An 11,690-nucleotide genomic window follows, 5' to 3' on the forward strand; every position below is an offset into this window, starting at 1 on the left:
TGAATAAGATGTTCGCGTTTGATGTATACGTATATATATATATTTCTTTTGCGAAAAGTTATCAATTTTAAGCATGCGGGTAGCTAGAAAAGTCGGCATGACCCGATCGAGTGGGGGATACTCGATCGAGTAGGGTGGACTTGATCGAGTGGGCTGAGCTCGATCGAGTGGGCATATGGCAACGTTGGGCAGTAGCTGCTATTTTGGGGAACACAATCGAGTAAGAGGAGTACTCGACCGAGTGGGGGCTACTCGATCGAGTACATTAGTGACTCGATCGAGTACGTTTTGTTATATGTTCTGTTCAGGTTCTGGAGTTGAGGTACTCGATCGAGTAGGTGGGCAACTCGATCGAGTGACCTCTACTCGATCGAGTGGGTATAGTTACTCGATCGAATAAGTGTTGTGCAGGTCGTATATGCTTTGAGCCGTAGGCTATATGCTTACATTTGTCTCTCCTCTTATAGCTCAAAGATATGCCGCCAAAGAGATCTTCTATAAACGCTAGGGTGCAAGAGATGTGTTTGGATGATATTGCCAAGATGCTTGAGCATAAAAATACGTATACCGAGGCCCGAAAGGAAGTTGGGAAAGACAAAGATGCCGGGGTAGACTTTACCAAGATGAGTACTACAATATTCAGCTTCAACCCAAAGGAGTACATGGGTACTGGTGCGCCAATTTTACTCGACAATTGGCATAGGTAGATCGAGAACATCTTAAATGTGGTTCATTGTCCCGAGGACTTCAAAGTGGCGCAAGCTGCGTTCTACTTGAGATATGCTGCAAGGGAATGGTGGGACAAGGTAAGGGAGAGTGCCCTAGATCTCAATCTAAAGCGGGGAAAGTAAGTTATACCATGGTTGAGTTTAAGAGAGTTATGCGCCGGGAGTTTGTACCAGAACATATTCGTAGTAAGCTGAGGAAGGAGTTCGATTCTTTCAAGATGACTTCGGTTATGACAGTGGCTGAGTACTACCACACGTTTAATGAGATATCGAGGTATAAAGAGGACATGAGGCTGAGTGAGGAGAACTTGGAACTGAGGTTTGAGAAGGGGTTGACCTACCAGATAACTGAGAAGTTACCAGTTAGGGTCCTTACAGATGTTAAGGAAGTTTATGAGCGAGCATGGAGAGCTAAGAGATTGGTCGAGATGGCCAAAGAGAACAAGGAGAGAGGTCCTGAAAAGAGAAAGGCTGAGAGTGAGGGAGGTTGTCAGTCTAGCTACAAGAGGGGTAACCATAACCAGGCAAGGGCTTACTCATCGGGATCCGGTTTAGTAGTGGAGCTTCTTATGGGCGTGGTCGTGGTGGTAGCAATAGCAGCTGGAGTATCTCTTGTTTCAATTGTGGCGGTATGGGCCACAAGAGGCATTAGTGTACTAGTGCCGGGGGAGAGGTTTTCAGAGGCCATCACAGGGGAGCATTTCGTAGGATCCGTCTCAGATTTATGCTAGGAACCAACCGGCTGGGTCATGGAATAATCAAGGAGGGCATGGTGACAACAACCGTGGATCCAACCACAATGGCGCTAAATCTTATCAAAACCCGGCAGCTAACAACAATCAGGAGTCAACTGCCAAGCCATCTACTTCGGCGAGTACAGTTCAGGAATGTGGACAAAAGACCAGTGGCAAGTTATTCATGATGGACAAGAAAGCTGCTGAGGATGATGCACACGTGATCATTGGTACCTTTCTTGGTAATGATGTTTCTACCTTTGTTTTGTTTGATTCGGGGGCGTCACACTCTTTTGTATCGTCGATTCATGCTAAGCTTTTGGGTTTGAGAGAGTTTGAGTATGTAAAAGATGAGGTTTTTATACCGTCAGGTGAGTCACTGTCTTGAGGGAGGTTCTATAAAAAAAAGAAGTATACATTGAAAAGAAACAAAAAAGAGAAGGAGAAAAGATGTGAGAAATTCTCAAGCGTTATTCATATTATCATTAGAGAATTTTCTTATGATTAGAATTGAAAATTGGGTTAGAATTGGGATTGAGCATCCTTGCATTTTTGTAGTTGCTAGCTTGACTTAGTTCTATATTACCATAACTCTTTTGTTTCCCTTTCTTACCCATGTTTATTTGCCTTCTTCCTACCCATTTGGCTTCTTTATCATGCTTACATTTGATTGTCTTTGCTTGCTAGTTTTGACATGTTTACCATATTAGATTGCAGGCACATTATTATGAGTCGAGGATAGTTGAGTGTTCAATCACAAAATTGTCCTTTCACATATAAAAGAGTTTGAGTGTCCCGTGAGAGTCCATAAGTCAAAAGATCATGCAAGAGCTTAAAGGTTCATTTCAAGTTTTCCATGCTACGCCGTCGTGTAAATCTCATCCATGTTCTTGCATTATTCCATTGCCCATGTTGTTTCGGGTTTTAAAATCATTATGCTTAGTTTGTTTGGGATATTGCATTTAATGGGATTTGGTTTCTTGCTTGGGGACAAGCAAGGGTTTAACTTGGGGGAGTTTGATATGTTCATTTTGTATATACGTTTACCCCTCATTTTAGCTCGGTTTCTATTGTTCATCATACTTTAAATAGTATATTTTTGAGCTAATCGCGTGTTCTAGGTGTATTGTTGTGTTTGTTACGTTTTTATAGGAATCTAAGCATTTAGAGGCTTTTTCCTATCATTTTATACACCAAGTTCACTAAGGTAAACAACACCAAGTGTTGGACTAAGCATGGAGCATTGGAATGGGTTTTGCATGGAGAAATTGATGGATCAATAAGTGTAATGTAAATGTTGCCAACAATCAAAGTCAAAGCCCAATGTTCAAGTCCAAGTCAAGGTGGAAAGCATAAGATTCCAACATGCTTAGGATACTTTTTGGGAGCTCTAAAGATGATAGATGAAACATTTACTCGGGTGCATTAAGGGTCATTAATCACGTTCTTTGGATTCCTCAACAATTAAGTGAGGAATTAATTGGAAAATACCCGGAAACACACGACCCCGATCGGGGCCGCCCAACCCCGATCAGGGTTGCACCCCTCTTGAACGTTTACGTTTCTTCTCCCTCTTCTATAAATAGGAGAGGCATTCCAAGGCTTTAGGCATCCAATTTTACGTCTCATTTTTTTTTTTACTTTACATTAGCCTCAGGCATTATAATTCTCTCAATAGTTTTCTTATTAATTTACAATATTGTTAAGCTTCTAGTTCTTCAAACTTTAGTCCTTAATATATTTTCAAGCATTTGGTTATTATTTGTTCTTCCATACAATTTCATCTCTTTAAGGTATTCCTATTTATAGTTTACATTTCTATTTAGTTTATACTTAGTTTATAATTAAGCACTCCATTTAGATTACTTTAGTTTTATTCCTCTTGCATGTTAAATCATTTAGTTCATATAAAACATACAATCATGTTTATCATTCCTCTTAATATAATTTACAATTTATACCTTAATATGAGTAGCTAAATCTCTTAGTCTAAGGGCTAGGGGAACCATGCATAAATCAAATATATAACATGATAAAATAGGTTAATAATAATATTGTTACTATTGCTTCTATCACATGTTTGCACCATAATGTTTAATCTTTGTTTAAGGCCTTATTCATAGATTAAGAGTGTTCATTCATTCTACAAGTCGAGAAGCATGGAATCGAATTAGACAAAGCATGTGTAGTAGGACGACCTAGTCATGGACGAGAGTTTCTCTAGGACCCGGTCTATGGTTGATACTAATGCCGTAAGGTGGGTATCTTTAAGCCTAAGCAATTGACAATGTTATTAGTACGAAGTTTATCATAATCATATATTTACCCTTGCATGTGTGACCCGACCCCCTTAGACTCCTTTAATTATATAATTTACATCATAATTTTTATTAATCATCAAACAAACAAACCAAACCAAAATCGAAATCGACATTGATAAGAATCTACCCATAGCAATTCACGACGTAATTCCCGTTTCGTTGTGTTCGACCCTTATTGCTACATTAATTTGTGTCTAGGGAAATTATCTTTGCATAGTTACACGATAAGCCTATCATAGGTTTTGATAAAATGAATAGTAATAGTTAAACGATGTTTATATAATCTCTAGTCACCTTAAATCAAATCGCGGAAATTAATCTCTTCAGACCGGTTACGCGGCCGAGTACCTAGGGTACTCGGCCGGATACGCCTCACTCGGTCGAGTATTACACTACTCGGCCGAGTGTTCCTGGGCAGCAGCCTAACTAAAAACACAGGACATCCTACTCGGCTAAGGTGGTCCTATTCGGCCGAGTAAACTAGACTCGGAAAACCGTGGTATTACAGTCTTCCCTCCTTAAAACGAACTTCGTCCCCAAAGTTCAAACCATACCCAAAACAAAGCGACACAAGACAACACTAAGTACCCAAAGACAACACCCACAACTACTCAAAGGGACTATCCGCACCAACCATGAGCAACAAAACAACTCATCCCAAGCTCAAAGATACTAACAACACAACCATCACGACCTCAACTAACTCAAAACATGCATGCGACCATATCATACCCCCCTTAAAAGGCAACGGTTACGTCCCCGTAACTAAACATACTTGATCAAAAAGGTGAGGAAATCACTCTCTCATAGACTCCTCCGGTTCCCAAGTGGCCTCGTCCACATTGTGATTAGACCAAAGTACCTTAAGAAAGACGGTTTCACCATTCCTTGTCTTGCGTACTTTACGATCTAAGATCTCCTTAGGAATCTCTACATAAGTTAGAACCTCATCTAGCTCGATGTTCTCAGCCCCAAGTACATGTGACGTATCACTCACATACTTCCGGAGTTGTGATGCATGAAACATGTTGTGGACCCGATCAAGCGATGGTGGTAAAGCAAGCTGATAAACTACTCCACCTACTCGATCTAGAATCTCATAAGGGCCGATAAACTTCGGACTCGACTTTTCTCTCTTGCCAAACCTAATCACTCCTCGCATAGGTGACACTTTCAAAAGGGCCTTGTCACCTACCATAAACTCTATATCCCTACGATGCAAATCCCCATAACTCTTTTATCGATCCTGAGCCGCTTTCATCTTCTGGAGAATCAAGTGAAACTGCTCAATCATATCCTGCACCATCTGTGGCCCCAAAACCACAGCCTCAGCACTATCATCCAAATCCACCGGACTTCTGCACTTCCTGCCATACAAACCCTGAAAAAGTGTCATCCCAATACTAGTGTGATAGCTGTTGGTGTATGAAAAATCTATCAAATCCAGCCTATCGTCCCAACTCCCACCAAATTCCATGGCACAAGCTCGTAACATGTCCTCTAAACTCTTGATAGTCCTTTCGGTCTGACCATCTATTGCAGGATAAAATGTTGTACTCATATTTAACGTAGTTCCCATCAAATCCTGCAACTCTTACCAAAACTGTGATATGAAACTTGCATCTCGATCTGATACCATATCCTTTGGTACTCCATGTAACCGAACCACGTGTTTCCTGTACCCCAAAGTTAGCCGCATCTTAGTCCAAGTATCTTTCATCGGGATAAAGTAAGCTGACTTTGTTAAACGATCGATGATAACCTTAATCATATTGTTACCTTGTTGAGTCCTTGGTAACTCCACGATGAAGTCTATATAGATCGACTCCCATTTCCACTCCGCCACCTCAAGTGACTGAATTTTACCCCTTGGTCTCCGTTGTTCACCCTTTACTCTTTGACAGGTTAAACACCTAGCCACAAACTCAGCAACCTCTTTCATCATATTAGGCCACCAAAATATCTTCTTTAAGTCCTTGTAGAGTTTGTCACCACCCGGGTGCACTGAATAATGAGTGCAATGAGCCTTTATCATGATCAACCTATTCAGGTCGACGTCACTAGGTACACACCATCTCGCATCAAAACAAACACTCCCATCTGCATGGATAGAAAACCTCAAAATTGTGCCACTCTCTACCCTTAACTTTCACTCTTGAATCTTGGGGTCAAGTTCCTCTTTCTTGTTTATGTCATCATACAGATCAGGCTCGATGGTCAAGTCACCGATGACATCACTCTTTAAAATCATATGGATCCCCATCTTAGACATCTCATCCCTTAGTTTCATCAAAGACATTGCAGTGCAAAATGAATGTAAGCTCTTCCTAGTCAAGGCATCCGCCACCACATTAGCTTTCCCCTCGTGATAGATGATTTCCATGTTGTAGTCCCCAATCAACTCCATCTATCGCCTCTGTAGCATGTTTAGCTCTTTCTTTGTATAGATATACTTTAAGCTCTTGTGATCCGAAAACACCTTAAAGGTTGCCCCATAGAGATAGTGCTTCCAAATATTTAGAGCAAAGGCCACTACACCCAATTCCAAATCATGGGTAGGATAGTTCTCTTCATACGGTTTCAGCTACCTCGACGCATAAGCGATAACTTTCCCATTCTGCATACAACCCCAATCTAATCCATTCTTTGAAGCATTAGTGTAAACCTTAAAGTTCTCACTTCCCTCCGGTAAAGCTAGAACGGGAGTTGTGGCCAAAACCTGCTTTAATGTTTGGAAGGCCGTTTCACAACTCTCATCCCAACGAAACCCGGTCTCTTTCCGCATCAAAGATATCATAGGTCTAGCGATCTTAGAATAGTCTTTCACGAAACTCCTGTAGTAGCCAGCTAAACTAAAGAAACTCCGGATCTCAGCAACATTCTTCAGTGCTTCCTAGTTTGTCACTGCCTCAATCTTACTAAGATCCACCGACACACCCTCTTTCGAGATCACATGGTCCAGAAAATCCATTTTTTTATAACCAGAACTCGCACTTAGATAGCTTGACATAGAACTGATTATCTCGCAAGGTCTGTAGTACTAACCTTAGGGGCTTTTCGTACTCCTCCTTAGTCTTAGAGTACACCCAGATGTCATCACTAAAAACCACCACGAACCTATCCAAGAACGGACTGGAGATCCAGTTAATAAGATCCATGAACACTACTTGTGCAGTAGTCATCCTAAAAGGCATCACCACATACTGAAAATGACCATACCGCGACCGAAAAGTTGTCTTTTGAATATCCTCATCTGCGGTCCTCAACTGGTAATAACCCGACCTTAAATCGATCTAAGAAAACACTCCTACTGCACCACTCAACTGGTCGAAAAGATCATCAATTCTTAGCAAACGATACTTATTCTTCACGGTGACATGGTTCAACTCCCTATAGTCGATGCATAGCTGGATAGTCCCGTCCTTCTTTTTCACAAACAAAACTGGTGCACCCCAAGGTGATACACTAGGTCGAATGTACCCTTTGTCTAGCAACTCATCCAGCTGCTTCTTCAACTCTTCCAACTTTTTAGACCCCATCTGGTACGACGCTTTAGATATAGGTCCCGTCCCCGATTTGAGTTCAACATTGAAGTCGATGTCCCTATTAGGAGGTAACCCCGATATCTCATCTAGGAAAACGTCACCAAACTCCCCAATCATGGGTATGTCAGATACTAATGGCTCCTCCACACGCATATCTCTCACATCACAATGGATTAAAGGACACTTCTTTCTCAAACATGACTTTAAATTCATTGTCGCGATCAACTTCATCTTAGGTTTTACTATGAACCACCTATATGACACTTTGACTCCCTTAGGCTCTTTTAAAGACACCCTCCTTTACCGACAATCTATCTTAACCTCATACTAGTCTAATCAGTCCATCCCGGTGATAACCTCAAACCCATCCATAAGAAACTCTAACAGATTAACCGGTAAGTATATTTGTCCCACCATCATAGACACCCCTCTATACAACTTAGAACATGACACTGGCTCTCCGGAAGGTGTAAACACATTATCCTTTACCAGTTCATATTCTCCCAAACCCATGGCTAAGGCATGACTCCTAGAGACAAAAGTGTGAGTTGCCCCAGAATCAAACAGAACAAAAGATGGCGTGTTATAAACAAGAAAAGTACAGGTAACAACATGAGCATCTTTCTCAGCGTCCTGCTTGCCCATCATAAAAAGCTTCCCACTGTTCTTCTAGCCTCTACCCTGAACCGTGGTTTTTGAAGTAGTAGGCTTTGCTGTCGATTTCTGCGTCACGTTGCTATTCGTACGCTGGTAGGACCCTCCATTATTGCTGTTGTAGCCACCATTGTTGTTGTTTTGTCGTCCACGATTACCCCATGCATCTGGCCTGTTACTCGCAAAGCTCTGACTTGGTATGTCCCTGGAAAACCCCCTCCTCCCCTTGCAGCACTCGTACACTCTTACCTCTTATGACCCGTTCTGCCGCAGTTGAAATATGTTAGATTATAGTTATCACTAGTACACCGCCAACACATTACTTGAACAAGTGGTGTACCATAAGAAATTAAATAAACACTTCCCTTCAAGCCAAGAGTGTACCATGACCATTTCAGAACACGAGACCTTATCACGTCTTTCCTTTCTCGGACAAATGGTAGTCCACAAGAAATTAAGGAAACACTTCAACTTAGGTGAAACGAGTCCGCCAACACATTACTTTAACCCGTAGCGCTTTCTTCAAAATACTTATTAATTTCCAGCTTCTCCACCTCCGTCACATCTCCCCATTCTGCACTTGGATTAATTTTTATCCCTTCATCAGGGACGGAAAACAGAGTGAAAAAGTCAGCGAGGGAGATATTGACTTCGTGGCCATTCACAACCGCATGCAAAACTTGATTTTTAATTAAAACGGATGAATAAAACTGAATTATCTCAACAGGATAAACCGGACAGAGGAATTTTCTACTCAAGAAATTCGAGAAAAACCGTAAAGCTCCGATCTTTCCATACCATGCCTTGGGATAATATCATCCTCAATGAATCCCATAGCGAGAGATACAGTTTATAAGAGTCCTTTGAATCTTAGTAAGACGGGCTTATTAAGACCCGCCGCCGTTTCATGAGTCATGTACTCGCGAAACAGAGTTCGTTTGATGCCTTAGCGCACAATAACAACCTCCGCCACCTCCTCTACTACTCCCACCGTGTCGTCCTCTCTATGGCCTTCTTTTTACCTTTATCAAGCTTTCTCTGTTTCTTTCCAACACTTGACTCGCCTTGGTTGGTATGTGGGTGAACAAGTTTTCATGTAGGTTGGGTTGTAGGAGTAGTGGTAGGTTGATTTGTAAGTTTTCATGGTGATTTGGTAGTTTTGGTTACTTAACGGGTGGATGATGAGTTGGTTTGGGTTGAAGGTTTGGATGACATGATGATTGACGATGATGGCATTGAGAATTGTGAGGGATTGAGTGTTGTGGGAGGTAAATGAGTTTGAGGGTGAGGGTGATTATTGTGATGTGACGAGAAGGAGTTAGAGTATTTAAGGGGTAGTAATTATTTGACTTGGGTAGAAAATAGGAAAGGGTGTTAGGTGGCGTGTTGATTTGTACAAAGATTCCCCCGTTTTTTTAAATATATATTCATATAGAAATAGGAAATCTTTGGTAAATCTTAGGATGATAAGATTTGATAAAAGATAAGAGTAAATTAGGTAAAGGAGATAATATGAGTATATGGGATAGATTTTGGTCAAACAAAAATATTATGATGGAAAATTGGTTTGTAATTAAACTGTTGACATGGGCCCACCTGCGTGCCGAGCTGCGGACGTGCAACGGTCGGAAAGTGACACTCGGCAGCGTAATAGATGCTTTCGACCAAATTGTTTTAGACAGTCGGTTTCGTCTCGAAAAGGGCCTTGAAACAATGCAGAGATGTTCGTAGTCGCCACCAAGTAATTATGGGATGCCTGGAAACCGTTCGAATCCACTTTATACCTAAGTCAATCAAGACAAAAAGCGGTACTTGACATAGGTATTAAAGATAAGTAATCGTCCCTCTTTAGTATCCTATCGCCAGAATGACTCTCGTTCGCCCTGAATAAGGCTGTCCACTATCCAAAGTTTCTGAGTAAGAGGTGAAGCTACATATTGGGAAGCCCTTTAATCAGACACCCTATCCCTCCCGCGGTAGCAGCCTCTACTAATCGATCTTAGTTGGTTAAATGCAAAAGTTGATAAAACGGGAAAATGCATGAATGCGCATCCACAAGTTTAAACCTAACATGTGAAATTTGCTATGTCGATTGTTTATCCAAATATCAAGCAATTGATGTCAAGTTGGATTTAATGTTGATTTGCATGAAAGACGGAAATTAAACATCCATTTACCGAGTTAGGTTTATGGTGCATAACGTTATCCATTTGTCTTAGAAAAGTGTTTTGTAAATGCAAAGTGTAAAATACGGACTCGTCAATCTGATCCGTCCTGTATTCGGATTAACTGGAGTCGGGATCGTCCTAGACGAGTGTTGGAAAAGAAACAGGAGTATTTTGAAGAAGCCTATTGAGGCATGAGCCATAGGGCGATGCAAGGGAGCTTGTCCACGCTTGAAAGCTGGAAATCAGAGGGCCTGTTTAGGCGCGAGGCAGGCGACGACACAAAGGGGTGTCTTCTGGATATTGGAAATGTTTGTGAAACCATTTGTAAAAGGGTGTCTGAACCCGTATTTGTTGAAAAAGGTCGTTGAGATCGCTATTTTGCCAATATGAAGAACGGGACTTGAATAATCATCACTATGTTGACAATATTCTATGTCGGGTTCGGTTTTGCAAGCTTGACATGAATAGTTCTGTAAGAAACGATGCAAAATTGTTTATTATGAACTAATTATGTTAAGTTCATTGCTTTGTAATTGAAAAGTAAAAAGATGCTTGATATGAACTAATTATGTTAAGTTCAAAGCTTTGTTATTAGTCAAAGTTTATCATCGTACTCGGATTAAACCGATATGGTATGTAAAACCAAGGATGATTATGCATGTATGACTAATATGGTTGTTTTGAAAATGTAAAAAAAATGAATAAAAGACTTTAAAATTCCCTTTAAAATTTAACTAACCAAATATCATCACCGAAACATGGATTAAACCGTCATGGTATAAGGAACCAAGGGTGAATATAATTTATGGTTAAAAAAGTTTATCACAAACAAAATTTGAAATGGTAAAAACCGATTGTAAAATGAAATAAAAATGGAAAGAATGAACTCAAACACATTTGAGTTCTGACATGGGCAGCCATTTTAGGCACGAGCCACATTGTTGTGACTAGGGGCTTCTGCTTCAGGTCAAAACTAAGTTTTGGCTAGTTCAATCCGTATTTCGGACCATGTTATGCATGTTTTAGCTTGTTAATGTCTTAAAAACAGATAAATGAACATGAAAGAAGAGGATTAATTACACCGTCATACTTACGTGCTAGGTTGTTGACGAGAAATCGACGAAAGTGTAAGAACTTGCTAGGTCGGAAAACTCGGTTTAGAATCATTTTTGTAAAGTGAGGAGTGTTTCTTGGTTTAGTGATGGTGTAGTTGGTTGAAATGGTCGGTCAATTTATTTAATGCACGATGACGGTACCAAAAAGTTGTGTAAGGCTCGTATATTCGATCGGAAGATCGGAAATACGTGTCGTTTGTTGACTCGGGAAGTCGAGGTCTAGAATTTGAAGGGAGAAAAGTGGGGGCGAACGCTCGCGTACCTTCAATTGGTGGCATTTGAGGGGTATTTATAGAGGATCATGTGGTTGTGTGCTTTTAAGCGATGTGGCCATATAGGCAACTCGAAGAGGCGCGGGCATGTTCGTGGGTCTTCGAGCAGTCTTGTCACAATCACGCATTTGGAATCATGGTTTGTTCTATCTT

The 11,690-nt window shown here is 40.9% G+C and overlaps 1 protein-coding gene across 1 annotated transcript; it reads right to left on the reverse strand.

The window, feature by feature from the left end:
* Positions 1-4,579: 4,579 nt before the first annotated feature.
* Positions 4,580-4,981, reverse strand: LOC141607492 (uncharacterized). Its single transcript, XM_074426844.1, has one exon. It carries the CDS (start codon positions 4,979-4,981, stop codon positions 4,580-4,582), a length of 402 nt encoding a protein of 133 aa, XP_074282945.1.
* Between the last annotated feature and the right edge of the window lie 6,709 nt (positions 4,982-11,690).

This window comes from Silene latifolia, chromosome 10 (assembly GCF_048544455.1).
Source record: "Silene latifolia isolate original U9 population chromosome 10, ASM4854445v1, whole genome shotgun sequence".
NCBI classification, from domain to species: domain Eukaryota; kingdom Viridiplantae; phylum Streptophyta; class Magnoliopsida; order Caryophyllales; family Caryophyllaceae; genus Silene; species Silene latifolia.

Coding starts and splice junctions, on each gene's coding strand:
- LOC141607492 (XM_074426844.1), bottom strand. CDS start 4,981: ATGGTAGGTGACAAGGCCCTTTTGAAAGTGTCACCTATGCGAGGAGTG.